This window comes from Oryzias latipes, chromosome 11 (genome assembly GCF_053564925.1).
Source record: "Oryzias latipes strain Hd-rR chromosome 11, Olatipes_Hd-rR_3.1".
In the NCBI taxonomy this organism is placed as follows: domain Eukaryota; kingdom Metazoa; phylum Chordata; class Actinopteri; order Beloniformes; family Adrianichthyidae; genus Oryzias; species Oryzias latipes.
In genome coordinates this window covers 3,758,794-3,773,561 of record NC_136247.1, presented here as the reverse complement: position 1 = coordinate 3,773,561, position 14,768 = coordinate 3,758,794, and the positions used below count along the sequence as shown (strand labels likewise).

Below are 14,768 nucleotides of genomic sequence, written 5' to 3'. Positions count from 1 at the left end.
ACGATCGGAATGACCGTTTCCATGCTAAACGATCGGAAAAACAATCGGTATAACCCACCTATCTCGATCGGAAAGAAATTTTGATCCGAACGAGTCTGATCAGGGCAGAGTATTCCGAATGGCGCGTTTACCTGACGCATTTTCTTTCCGATCATCAGGCGTTCATTCCGATTACTTTTGCCCATGTAAACGCGGCTACTAAGAAGGCTCAGCAAAGGATGTACTTCCTGAGGCAGCTGAAGAAGTTTCACCTCCCTGAAAAAATGCTGGTTAACTTCCACACTGCCATCATCGAATCCACCCTCACGTCCTCCATCACAGTCTGGTTCGCTGCGGCCACGGCCAGAGACAAGGCCAAGCTGCAGCGTGTCATCCACTCAGCAGAGAAGGTGATCGGCTGCCACCTCCCGTCTCTCCAGGAGCTGCACATCTCCAGGACCCGGAGGCGGGCAGCCAGGATTGTAGCCAACCCCTCTCATCCAGGACATGAACTGTTTCTGCCCCTCCCCTCTGGCAAGAGGCTCCGGTCCATCAGGACCAGGACCTCGCGCCACAAGAACAGCTTCTTCCCCACTGCAGTCAGCCTGCTGAACAGTACCCCCACCACCAAAGGTCTATCGCTGCCACTTACAGGCCCCACCATCCCAGCCAACCTGCGCTCCCACTTTACTTCACCCTACTCTGCTGTATATAGTCTGCATCCACCTCTCTCCACTGTATATAGTCTGTTGTTGTTGTTAACTTAATTTTGAACTTATTCTTAATTGCACTATGCACCAAGTCAAATTCCTCGCTCTGTAAAGTACGCTCTACTGAACCTGGCAATAAAGCTTTTTCTGATTCTGATTCTGATAATATCGCTAATGTTTGTGAGCTCCTTCGATTAAATCTGTCGCAAGAAGAGCGTGACAGAGCCAGGCCTAGCCAGGCTGGCTGCGACAGCTGCAGGACCTGGGATCTCCTCCCAGTAGCGGTTTTAGGCACGGGCCATACGGGCGATCGCCCGGGGCGGAAAAATGACGGAGGGGCGGCGCCAGCGGCTCAGCTCTTGTAAAATACTTTATGCATCACTATTGGTTTACTTATATCACAGAGTTTGTAACAGCCTGAAACCTGGCGGGGCCCCCGCCCCGCAGCTGCGCTCTCTCCTGTCTTTGAGAAGTAGACGCAAATGTGTGTGAGAAGGAGAAGGGAGGGGGCGCGGGGTGAAGAAGGAGAAGGGAGGGGGCGCGGGGTGAAGGATGCAGGCTGAGAGGTGAGCACGGAGCGCAAGCATGCGCAAACCTGGCTAGATCTACTTCCAGGGGGGCAACGGTCGCGGGCCGCGGCTCAGTGCTTGATGAAAAAATAAAAATAAAAATTGCGCCGCCATGTAGTGAATTGGCGCCCCTGGGTGCAGCTGCACGCGCTCCTTCTGGAAATGTATGACGAACGGGGGGGGGGGCTGCGGGTATAAAAAAGGTATAAAAAAATCATGCTTTTTTGGTTATTTTTGTGTGAAATGCCCAAATAAAAAATGGGAAAACAAAAAAAATTCTTCACTTAGATGACAGTTGGTTTAGTCGACAGACTTGATACCTATGTCAGGACATTTATGCTAAATGCAGAAACATCTGAAATATGGAGAAAAAAGGTCAAAGCTGGTGCCCAATTTAGAAAGAAAAGAGAAGAAGAGGAGAAAAGAGACAAAGAAAAGGGTATTATCGCATAGCTACATGCACGTTTTCTAAATTCGAATGCTACCTGCCCTACAACAACAACAACGTTGCAGAGGAAAAATCTCTTGTTTGGTCTATCATGACCAAAACTGAAGTAGGCCCAAATATTGCAAATAACGTCATTTTTAAGATATTTATTCTTAAATGTTTGCTCTGCCTTAACTTGTTACATTAGTTATGATTCGTGTGTCTGTCTGCTCTGCTGTAACACAAAGTTTTTGTTGTGTTTTATTGTTGTATATTAGTTCATAATGTTAAATAAGCTGTGATGGTAGCATGCTGCTGCTGCTGCTGCTGCTGCTGCTGCTGCTGCTGCTGATGCTGCTGCTGCTGCTGCTGCTGCTGCTGCTGCTGCTGCTGCTGATGCTGCTGCTGCTGCTGCTGCTGCTGTTAGCTTTTCAAAACTCCAGTTGATCAAGTCATACCTGAGATCACCAATGTCTCAGGAGCAACTCACTAACCTGCTGTTGTTAGTATCAATCATTCAGGGGGGGAGCAGATTTCATATGATGACGTTATTGACAAGCTTGCATCAGGAAGGCCACAAAGGTTAGGTTTTAGTTAGTGTTTTCTGTTCTAGTGCTGCAGTTACATTTATTCTAGTGTATTATTTGTGTGATTTGTAGTTTATAATATTTATTTCAGATTATTTGTGTTTATTAAATATTTCCTAACTGTATTTTCAGTTACAATAAATGGACAAAGTGACTCTATTGGGGGGGGCGCCAGAGGAGGGTCTCGCCCGGGGAGTAATTCAGGGTAGAACCGCCACTGTCTCCTCCTATGGCTCCCCTTGGCCGAAGACGGCTGTCCAACAGTTCTAGTGGCTGAACGCTGGGCTTATCCTCCAAAATCAGGTTTAGCTCTTGGTAAAATGGACAGGTGTTATGTTGACGCTAGGTGATCGGATTAAGACCTACTAAAATGTGCTCTCTGTTCTTAACGTTAACGTTAATTAAGAGTGCGCCTTTCCCCCATTCTACCCAGACTGGATTTGATCACGTTGAGGAGACAGGCCCACGTGTCTCATTAAGAGGTGAAAATGAAATGGGATTTGCAGCATGTTAATACAAAAACCAGGCTGTTATTGTTCATTTGTGGCTGATTTGAAGAGTTAATTTCTAGTACAAAAATTAAGATGACTAATTTGTCAAGTTCACCAGCAGGTTATAAGGTAATATTTTCATTAGCACTTTATTTGAATGTCATTTACAGTTTATTTAATTTGAAACTTTGAAACTTTTATTTTAAGTGTGCTTGTTGTATTTCCACAACATGTTATTTATCAAAATGTCTTATAGATATTTTTGGAATTATAATTTTTGTTAAGTATGACGACCCAGCTTTACCTGTTTCGTGTGAAAATAAATGTCTTTGAGATGATCACATTGTATCATATGTTTTTACCCACAAGGTTTTACTTTAATAAAACATAAAAGGACATGATGGAATTATTAAACACAAATCAAACAAGACATGGATTGATTTGAATTAACATGTGACTTTTAGTGGGCCTTGAATCACTTTGTACTTGGAAAAATGGGCCCAGGTGTCAAAAAGGTTAAGAACCTCTGGTATAGGCACTTTACCGAAATAGTAACTGGAGGCACACACAAAAATATGAAGTCCAGCTGTTCTTTTGCCCAGGACAGGATAAGAAGATGAGGAAGACCCAGACAAGAACCTTCACCAGAAGTCTCCAGACAGATGACAGAAGGAAAAGTATCTGAAACAGAACCAATCATTGTTATGATTATGCCCTCCTCTGGCCTTTCTCTGATTGTGTTGGTTATTCTCTACAGGTGTGCAGGGTTACTAGCAGAGACTCCTGACACAGCTGTAACCCATATCCACCCTCTCTGGAAGTATAACCGGTTTTGCCAGCCTTCATTCACCAGTCTGTCAGCAAAAAAAGTGCTACGGAGCACACATTTTTAACATCAACTCTGGCCTTGAAAATATGCTTCTTTTTCAATCCTCATCTAGCCTGGCCCAATTCTTAGACTATCCTCGTTTTTTCTGACAGCAAAGAAAACTGAACCTACTTCACTAATTCCAGATTCCAAACACCTTCTGATGAATAAACTGTTTTGCTCCAAAACAAAGAAATAAACAACAGAAATCCATCCCACCAAGAGATCCAAAACTGGTACAGTTGAAGGCCAGACATGAATGAATCCGTGGTCAAGAAGGCCAAAACCCTGACAACATGAAGAACGAGCAGAAGCTATGGGAGAAGATTCTCCTGCATGGAGCAGCATAGTCAAGCAGGGACACAGGTTGGTTTCCTGCAGACAGGAAATGGCCAGGATCGTGAAACCTCGCTATGGGACAACTTTTATGATGGCCTCTTTGACTTCAGCTCAGGTGATGGACTGGCCCAAAGCCTCTGCTTCTGCTTCCTCAGTTTAATGTGTTGTGGTGGAATTTAGAAGATTCTCAAAGCGTTCTTTTCACTTCTCAAAATTGTCCTCATTCATGGTCAACAGCCCACACTGCTGGCGGAGAGTTGCTTCTTCAGAATCAGATGGTTCAAATGGATGAGATGGATGAGGCCTTCAAGCCAAAGTCCGTGAGGGTTCTATCAACAACCCAAAGACACAAAATGCAATGCTCTTTTTCACCCGAAGGAACTCCAATGCACAGCTGCTGAGCTGGGGGCTATGAGCAAATCCTCCCAAGCCCTCCAGCCCTCACCAACTCTAAGGTGGAAGAAAGTCCAACCCCTGTGTGTGTGTTGTGGGGGTTGGTTGAACCGTGTGTGGAGGCCAGCCTATTAATCCCCATCTGGTACTACTGAGTCTGTAGCACGAAACCCTTCCCCTCAGTGAGGTGACAGTCAGTGTCCTGATGGTTGGAGTTCAGCTCTGTGGTCACAGAGCACCAACTACTTGTGGTCCTATTGGTGGGTGGAGGGCTTATGGGAGGGCACTCGTCTCCTAAAGCTGTCCCTGACTGGGTTGGGAAGAGAACCAACCACCAGAGACAGTGACCCCTGACCCGAGCATACAGGTTTTATAACAGGGGTTTGAACCCCTTTCAGTCTGGAATATCGCTGAAAACCACTCTTCCACAGAAGATCCAGGCAGAGGTTTCTGCCTTCAGACTGCATAGGCCCTGCACTGACTCAGGCTCTCAAACCCTCAACCTCAGTAAGGTGGTGCTTTCCGCGCTCATCAGGCTTTTATCATTTTCATGTTTGAAGCCATTTGGAGAGCAGCTGTGACTGAAATTTAAACTACAGAAATGACGTCTAGAATTACCAAACACCAGAGAAGGGAAATGATCAAAGCAAAGAAATTTAAATCAATTTATATTTATTATTTTCACATCTCAAAATCTAGTTCAGTGACAAATGCAGCCAGAGAATTACACAGTGAGACGGAGTGTTTAAACAAAAACACAATAGAAGCAGGTTGATGGTTTGATTCTTAGAGGTCTTTCAGCTGCTCCTGTCCAGGTGCCTCCAGCCAGTATTGAGGCCAGGTCTTTTTGATGCTGGGCCTCACCTTGAGTTTGTTGTAGTAAGCTGCCAGGTTAGGGTAGTGGCTCTCGTTTGCTCTGAAGGGAGAAGAGGAGATGTGGTGAGAACTTCACATGCACCATTTGGAGTTCCACTTTTCTGCTGCAGCTCAGTTAAATTCTATATCTCTGTTCGCTGCTCATGCTCCTCAATATCCTTTTTTTTTAACTTATTTTGGTCATCAGACCTGGTTATGACCTTTCTGGTTCATAAATAATGGCAACAGCAATATGATTCAGTGCACTTACCCAAGTCGGAAGAAAAAAGCAACAACTGGGTAAACGATCACATCAGCGAGAGAAAAGGACTTTCCACTCAAGTAACCATCAGATCCCTGAAAGAAAAGAGAATTTAAATGTCTGAAGCTCTCACTTCCTCAAAGCTCTCTCAGAACCTGCTGGAGATGGAGTTTGAGAGGAAGTGACCGTCAAAGTAATGGTCCAGCACTTTTTTCCTTTAAAGCCACATTTGAATCAAATACCAACGTAAAGTTACTTCATATAAGGTCTGTAATGAGAACGCACCTTCAGATATCCATCCCATGTCTGGATTTCCTGTTTCAGGGCCTCTCTGTTTCTCTTCACAGCCGAGTCGTGTCTCTCTGCCTCTGGGACTTTCTTTGTGTAACGGACGACATCAGCTGGAAAGAGAACTGAGGTTCAGGAGAAGGCGGCCTGAAAGAAAGCGCTCTACACTGTGGAATCCATTCCTCTCTCCTTTCATTTCTCTTCAGCAGGACTAGCCAGTGATTATGCAACACTCAAACAGTTGGAAGCAGCTTCTCATGGAATGCAGATCTACGAGCAAACTCGTCAGGTGATCCTGAGTGCAATTAACATTTGACCCTTTTTCTTCTCCAGCCGCAACCTAATGACCTGCAGGAGGAACTCCTGAATGCTGCAGGTGTTTTGAAGTCTTAAAGGAGATGATGTCAGGAGGTTTCTGAGGGACCAAACTGAAGGAACAAACTCTCAGAAGATCTAAGGTTGCAGGCTGCTGCTTTTTAATGTTGCTAAGGAGGCATTTGTCCCTGAAGACAGTCAAACTGGAGGCAACAACAGCCTCTGAACGACTTTTTATGACCAAAAAAGAGGCAAAGCATACCTATTTTCTGGCCAAGAATCTGCCCCTCAAAGATGCGCTGGTACATGAGACCGACCTCGGCGGCGCCCTCAGGGATCAGCTGGTTCCCCTGAGACTTGAACTGGTTCTGTTGTTGGGAGACACGAGGAGAGCAACAGTTAAGAGGGGTTTCGGTTTCCTTCTGCCTGCGGGACTTTTTTGAGCATGCAAACTACCCCCCCCCCCCTCACATTTCCAAAACAATGGGGGTCGGCTGACTGAAAGAATCATGTTCTCACCTCCAGGTAAAAGCAGATGGCACAGGACTCATTCACGATGGTGTTCTTGTGTTTGAAAGCAGGGAACTGGAAGACAGAATAAAGTCAATGCAACAAACGAAAAAACAAGTTTGCAAGAAAGCACATGAGATGACCTCACCTGACCCCTGGGGTTGATCTCCAGAACCTCCTTGGATTTTTGCTCCCCTTTCGCAACAGACAGCAGCTTCTGGTTGTAGCCCTGCAGGTTCTTCTCCTCCAGAGCGATCTGCACCCCCCAGCAGGGGGGAGAGCCGGATGCCCACAGCAGAGTCATGTCCTTGGCCATGGTAACAGAAATGACGAGCAGCAGCTGAGGCCTGGAGTTCAGCAGGAGGAAGGAGGGAGGAGTGAGTGCAGACGGATCCACATTCCTGGTTTTATAACCAGCTCCAACCCACCACATCCGGAGAAGAGGAAAGAAGAGACGGCCCCTTTTTCTTCTTCTTTATTGTTAATCAATGAAAATTGTGCAAATCAAAACAGAGACTGAGTTCCAAACCGGTTTGAGTTCCAACCCTTATTTCAAAAATGAAGTACTGAGCGTCAAAGTTGAAAACTCACGATGACTCTGCACTTTTCATTCACCTTAACCCACACACAAAATAAAGGAAGTCGTGCACAGCAACTGAAGGTAAACAAACCAGACCTGTTTTTGAAATGATAAACCAAAACTGAACTCCTGACAGAGTCCATGTGAACAGCTGCCTGTGTCTGTGCAGACTGAGGGAAGCAGTCTGTGCAGAAAAGAGATGTGATTCTCATCTTTTCTGGGATTTGATTGACATTCTTGTGACTTGGAGATAAAACAAACCCACTAGTTGTCTTCCTGAGTCTGTCAGCTCTGGCAGATGACTTCATCCAGCGTTTTCTCCTCTGACTCTGAGTGGGAGTTTGTAGGGGACGTCATTTTTGGTTGAACAAGATCAAATTTGTGTTTGCAGAGCAGAGAAAACAATCCTTCATACTCATTTAAAAGTCCATTGGCTCTTTTTCAAACCTTAATTCAGTTAAATAACGTTTTGCTCTGGTTGGCCTTTGTCAAATGTAAAATAATTACGCCATCCACTGTAAATAAAGGTTGACATACTGGACCAACAGTTATCTGTTCCACACACCAACAGGTCTTTCTTTATCTGTCACCGCAGATCATTACAATTTAGATGAAGTTTCTCAAAAAGAGTTCATTTAAGTTTGGGTGGGTCTGGGGTGAGTTTTGAGTCGACCTCCAGAATCGCAGAATTACAAAGTTCTGATTTATGCAAAGTCATGACTACATGACATTTGACAAACCTGCAAGGTGCAGCCAAACTGCTTTCAGGTTCAGCCAGTCAAATGATACAAGTCAGGTATGCAAAGGCCCCACCCCTTTTTACAGCAGCACGACACCCACCGTGATCTCACGCCCTCAGCTCATTTGTGTTTCCTGCAGCAGTAAACGTGGCCTCTTCCTCATTGCAGTCATCCCTGCGTGACTTCTACCTCAAGAATGTTGAAATGGATTAATACCTCGATAGTTTTTTGCATACTTCTCCACCTGCAGAGCCAAACATACCTCAACAAATACAAAAAATGACTATTTTCAGGTTTTGGCTGTATATGAGCTGCTAAAATAAACAGAGAAGCTTCATGCAGTCAAAGCACAGCTGCCTGAAGGAACTTTGGGCGGATAACCTGGGGGGTATTCCAGGAAGCATTTTCCTTGTGACGCGCATGCATGCATATATATATATACAGTAAACCCTTGTTTTTCGCGAGGGTTCCGTTCCAAAAAGAACCCGTGATAGGCAAAATCCGTGAAGTAGAATCCTCTATTTTTTTTTTACAATTATTATACAATTAAATCCTCTATTATACATTGAAAAGAAAAAACAAACCATTTTACAGGCTCAAGCATTTGTTTCACAAATAAAAGTACTTTAGAAACGTTTTTTCAACAAATACCATCTGTACTGTACTGTCAAATAATAATTTTAATCATCAATGTGAACAGAAGGCTTCAAATCGCGGAGATTAGCCCGCCCACCGCAACCCGAGTTTTGGATTAAACGGGAGAAAATTTTAAATGATTATGAAAAAATACAAAGTACAGTCGGACAAATAGTGACTCAGGTGTATTTCACTGTTTTTCAGACTGTGCCGCTGCATCCTGACTCCGCTCTGCAGTGTTTTCTTCTTTTGAAGCCCTCGGTGCAGCTGTGTTTGTTCAGGAGAAGAACATAGTGATAGGCAGTTGTTGTCGCTCTTTTTTCTATGGGTTTTAGAGAAACTCGAAATTGCAAGATGATTTGCACGTACGTGTTGTCAATTTGGCAAGCTGATTTACTTATGTGTACATATTAAACTGCAACGTTATTGACGCACAGGTAGAGAAGAAGCGGAGTGACTTTTTAGCCAATCAGAATGCAGAATACAATGCACGATGCAAATCCGTGAAGTAGCGAAACCGTGAAAAGTAAACCGCGTTATAGCGAGGGATCACTGTATATAAATATATAAAACTATTACTTCTATTGGTAACAAAAAATTGAGTTAAATTTATTCAACCTAATTTCTTACGTCTATAAAACTCAATAATTGTTTTATACAACTCAAATTTACGTATTTATCTAACTAAATGTTATATTACTCCAATTGAATTAATCTTTTTTCCATCTTAATTAATTATATTTCTTGAACTCTCAAATGTCTAAGTTTGAGCGGGCAGATATGCTCATTTCTATAACAATATAAAAGACGGGGGGGGGGGGGGGGTGCAAAAATTCGTTAAAGAATTTATCATCATTGTCGTTAAAGCCTAAATTGTAGTGGTGCTATATGAACTAATCATCCTCTCCTTCACTCTCACTCATGGTGCAGAGACGTAAGCTCAGTAGGGCAAAATAACTCAGCGAAACACAGTAAAACAGCTATACAGTTAAACACATTTGGTCAAAAACCCACACTTAAACCCAAATCCGTCCAGACAGGCAAAGGGAATGATATCCCAGAATCCTTTGCGGTGCCGATCTAACAGCAGCACCAAAGTTACACCTACTCAATTGAATTAATTTGAATGAAAGTAAAATAACTGTCTTAAAACTACGTGTAATTTTTAAACCGACTTACAAAAAAATGATTTATTTTAACTGAAACAAATAATTAAGTTAGATCAAAGTAAAATAATTCTTTTTCCAACATCCATATGTGGTCTTATCCCCCTCTCACTGTGGAAAAAGTATTATCTGAGCTTCTTCATCCACTAAATCATCTTCAAATGGACACGCCATGCTGCTTCACCTCTCTGAAAACAAACTAAGCTTCAACTAAACCTGCTCCCGACCAGGTTATGTTCAGAGCACGAGTTGCTATGGGAACTTGACCTACCCTGAAACATACTTCCATTTCTGGAACCAAAAGCTGAGGTTATCAACTTCCTTAGCCTCAAACTTACCGTTCCTCTGGCAAAGTTAGCCATCATTCAAAAATAACTAAACTTCATAGTCAGAAAGTACGTGATTAATTCTTTATTTTTAGCATTTTTCACAGAAAGCAACTCAAAAAGGGTTTCACAAAGTGAAAACAAGAAAGGCGAGCACAATAATACACAACAATGTTTTATTGTGTTTTGTTTATTTGTGTTTTCTTATTTAATATGATAAGAAAACACTAATAGATAAATTTCAGTTCAAAGCTCTTCTAAATAAAAAGTCTTAACCTGAGTTAGAATACAGAAAGCATAAACCACGTACAATAATCATCCCAAGCCCAAATAAAAACTGTTTCAGTTAAAGTACTTTAACTGAAACTAAGTTTTTAGTTGACTTTTAAAAGACTTCATAGAACCCAGAAAACGTAGGGACTACGGGAGCTTATTCCTACGGAGCATGTGTCCTGACATTAAGATATTAAAATATATCTTGTTCCCACAGATTAATATCTTGTTCCCACAGATTATTATCTCGTTCGCACGAAATATTATTCCGTTCCCACAAGATACTATTGCATTCCCTCGAAATACTATTCCGTTCCCTCAAAATACTATTCCATTCCCTCGAAATGGTTAACTCGTGCGAACGCAATAATTATTTCGTTCGAACGCAATAATTAATACGTTTGAACGCAATAATTATTCACGTCATAAGTCATACACACGGATATACGACGGAGTTTTAGGGCCACGGTGAGGAAAAGAAATTCTGGCCAACGTGACGAGTTTTTTTCTCGTCATGACGAGATTAATGTCGCCATGACGAGAAAAAACTCGACACAAAGTTTCGAGAAAAAACTCGTAGTGTCGAGATAAAAGCCGAAATAAAGTTTTGAGATTAAAGTTGCAATGTTGCCAGTCTTTCAGGAGTATTCAGTGTCATGTTAACTCGTAAATTTAAGAGATAAAAACTCGTAAATTTAGGAGAAAAAACTCATAAATTGACAAAATTTTAAGTCGTAAATTTACGCGATTAAGACAGTGGAAGTGAGCATGCGGAGCAGCAGGTGAATGACGCGCATCAACAGAGCAGACCGACTAAACTTGTGGAACAGGTGATCTGAATGTATTGATAACATTTCAAATGTCTGGAAGCTCATTTGTTCAATTTATTAAAGTTGTATTCATTGATGGGTGGTTATGCAGGATCTCTGCAGCCCGATGAAGCCGTCGGTATCCCTGCAGCTTTCCACTTCAATCCTTTCTTCCTCCACCAAAGACCACTACGTCTGTGTGACGCTGCCGTCCAAAGGAGGAGCACTTTTTTGGCATTTTCAGCGTTCTAATGCTAATATAACGGACTACTTTCTTTCATCTTTGTTGTTTTATGCTGAAACAGGACGCTTCATCTGCAGGAGTGGGCGTATGTAACACTGTTTACTTCCGCATTGGTGTTACGATGACAGATTCATGACAGATGAACTTCAGGTTATGTGAATGAAAAGGAGAATAAAGGCTGCAGCGGTCCTCTACACCCAAACGTTTCTCTGAGCTCCTTATTTTACTTATGAAAGTCCGCTTTACTGACACCGAACCCCGGAAAGACGGCTCCACTGACAATTATCTGATTTTGAGTAGCCAAAAGGTTCAGAATCTCTTTGTTTTAAACATATAATCCGGAAATAAAGCTTCACAAAAGGCTCCACATATTTCATCTTCAAGCTAGGCTCCGATAAACAGAAAACGGTGTTTTCTCCTTGTTAATCTATGATTTTTTCCCCCGTAAATTTACGAGTTTTTATCTCCTAATAAAATTACTTTTTTTTGTGGCCGTAAAACTCTGTCGTAAACTCTGAAGTACAAAGCCACTAGCTCACTAACATTAGCCATAACACTGAAAACTCCTGAAAGACTCAGCTTCACTTCTCTCGCGCAACATTGCGACTTTAATCTTGAAACTTTATTTCGACTTTTATCTCGACACGACAAGTTTTTTCTCGAAACTTTGTGTCACGTTGGCCAGATTTTTTTTCTTCACCGTGGCCCTAAAACTCCGTCGTACACGGATATGCTTTCTGTACGCCGGCAAAAGCCGCTTTCAGCAGTAACTTCCGTGTCTCTGTGACCCACATTCAAAAAAGGAACATGAAAAAAAACAATGATCACTTTATTACTGTCTCAATGAATATAAGAAAAATATCAAAAGATTTATGATAACTAGGCTGCTTTGTCATACGAAATTGGTCTTGTTGTTACACCTCGGTTACAGGGACACGGTGATTGGCCATTGATTGGCTGCAAAGCATGCTGGGAAACATGACGTACTGCTATTGTTGTTATGCTACGAGCTAAAGGTAAGTGCATTAGGTGAAGCAGCCAGCTTAATATGATATTTTTCAGATTTTCATCGAGACAATAACAGATCGACCATTGTTGCTTTTATTTTTACCCCTATTGAATGCTCACAGAGATACGGAAGTAGCGGCAGGAAGCGGCTTTTGCAGCAAGATGAAGGAGGGCGTACCATCAGGATGATGTGAATGAACGTGAACGCTTTTGTGCTTTTTAAAATAAATAAATCTGTTCTCTAAACATCCTCCGTGTCTTCAATGTAATGAGAAACAGACAGAAATGTGAAGGTATCTGCTGTAAATCTATGAAGTAAATTAATAACAGGATAAATGATCGGCTAGTCAGTTAGCATGTAGCCTAATAGCCTTCGAATGTAAAGCAACTGACTGCTAAAGTTAATAAAAGACAAGTCCTGAATATTATTATTCCTATTTGACCCTAAACTACAATATCAGTTGTCTGTCAACCGACCAGCCAGTTGCCCAAATGCCGGCATACATCAAAGAGCTCTGCGGCGGTGCTAGTAGTAGGCTAGCAGGAGCTATCGTATGACAAAGCAGCCTAGTTATCATAAATCTTTTGATATTTTTCTTATATTCATTGAGACAGTAATAAAGTGATCATTATTTTTTTTCATGTTCCTTTTTTGAACGAATGTGGGTCACAGAGACACGGAAGTTACCACTGAAAGCGGCTTTTGCCGGCGTACAGAGAGCATATCCTCGTGTATGACTTATGACGTGAATAATTATTGCGTTCGAATGGATTAATTATTGCGTTCGAACGAAATAATTATTGCGTTCGCACGAGTTAATCATTTCGAGGGAATGGAATAGTATTTCGAGGGAACGCAATAGTATCTTGTGGAAACGGAATAGTATTTCGTGCGAACGAGATAATAATCTGTGGGAACAAGATAATAATCTGTGGGAACAAGATCAATTTTAATATCTTAATGTCAGGACACGGGCTCCGTATATTCCAGAGTTTAGGTTCCACAGCCTGGAAGGATCTGTCTCCTCTGGTCCAGAACCGTGTGATGGACCATCAACAGGCTCTGATCCACAGACCTCAGTGCAAGAGATGGTCTGTAGGGGGCGATCAAACCATGCAAATGTGAAGGAGCTTGCCCACCCTAAAAGTCAACACTAAGATTTTATATTAAAAGCAGTAAGCTACCGGGAGCCAATGAAGAGCTTTAAGGATAAGGGAGATGTGATCTCTTCTCTTAGTGCGGGTCAAGATCCTCACAGCTGAGTTCTGGATCAACGAGATCTTGCGAGAAAGCTCGTTCTGATTCAGACAGGAAAACGGACTGTTACAATAGTCTAGCCGTGTAGAAACAAAGGCATGGATAAGAAGTTCTACATCTTCATTTGACACCATTTTCCTAAGCTTAGAAATGTTCCTCAACTGGACAAAACAGTTCCTGATCAGCTGTTTGGAGAGCTGCACCCACATATCTTTGTCAAAAATGACACCCACGTTTCTAAGGCTGGGTTGGACAGCCTGGCCGAGAGAACCCAAGTGCTGCTCAATCCCTGGTATGAGCGCACACATCATGTTAAATTATGTAATTGAAGCACAAATCACTGGTGAATTGCAAAAAACAATGTTTAAATAAAAACAATAATCACAAACGGCCACGAAAATGGATGATCAGTTCCAGGTCAGATCGAGGTAAAATGAACGACTTTGAGAGATTTTCAGGCAGGCACCTCAGCAGTGCATTTACCTGGTTACACCTCCCCCGGGGAAGTACAGGCCAATTAAATCACCTGTTTTGCATCCTACTAAAGAACCAGGTGTGGGAGAGACACATTCATTACCACGAGCTCTGCGTTCGTCACCCCACCCTCCTCCCCAGCTTCCACCTGTGAGCTCCGTTAGGGGTAGTTTAATACCCCAAATTTTCTATGGAGATCTTTGTTTTATGAATCTGAACGGAGCCTTATGACAAACTAAAAGAAAATATGGAAAATAAAGCTTTCTCTGCTGCATGAGTTCACTGACTGAGAAAGCTTTTAGTTTAGCCACGTTCCTCATGTGATCAAAACGTTTTTACAAGTATTCTTTGATGGATGTTAAGGTTCATAGCTCAGATTCCTGAGACGGAGAAGCTCAGTGAACTGAGGTTTCTTTTGATGGAGGGTTTTTTAGATTCTGGGGCAAATGTCTGTTGTTTTAGAGCGTAATTGGTTGTCATGTAACCACACTTTGATGCGGCCAAACAATCAAGTAGGTAACACAGATAATTATAAGGGAACGATCAATCTGAATGTCGTCATCACATAAATAATGATAAATGTGACCAAATTAGCTAATAGGTCTGCCAAGAAGGATCATGTAGAGAATAAATAAGATGGGGTCCAGAACAGAACCCTGAG

The 14,768-nt window shown here is 42.3% G+C and overlaps 1 protein-coding gene across 1 annotated transcript; it reads right to left on the bottom strand.

Annotated features, from left to right (window-relative positions):
* Positions 1-5,018: 5,018 nt before the first annotated feature.
* On the bottom strand, positions 5,019-6,989 carry LOC101167806 (glutathione S-transferase A). The gene is made up of 6 exons (XM_004074397.5): positions 6,742-6,989; positions 6,603-6,668; positions 6,346-6,451; positions 5,766-5,881; positions 5,490-5,575; positions 5,019-5,279 (listed from the first exon to the last, which is right to left on the bottom strand). The coding sequence occupies exons 1-6, from the start codon at positions 6,907-6,909 to the stop codon at positions 5,150-5,152; spliced, it is 672 nt and encodes a 223-aa protein (XP_004074445.2). The 5' UTR covers positions 6,910-6,989; the 3' UTR covers positions 5,019-5,149.
* Between the last annotated feature and the right edge of the window lie 7,779 nt (positions 6,990-14,768).

Excerpts from the sequence above, each read along its gene's own strand:
- LOC101167806 (XM_004074397.5), bottom strand. The coding sequence starts at position 6,909 with ATGGCCAAGGACATGACTCTGCTGTGGGCATCCGGCTCTCCCCCCTGC. Across the intron at positions 6,452-6,602 it reads CCATCTGCTTTTACCTGGAG|AACCAGTTCAAGTCTCAGGG; the intron begins GTGAGAACATGA and ends TCCCAACAACAG. Across the intron at positions 5,576-5,765 it reads CATGGGATGGATATCTGAAG|GGATCTGATGGTTACTTGAG; the intron begins GTGCGTTCTCAT and ends CTTTTCTTTCAG.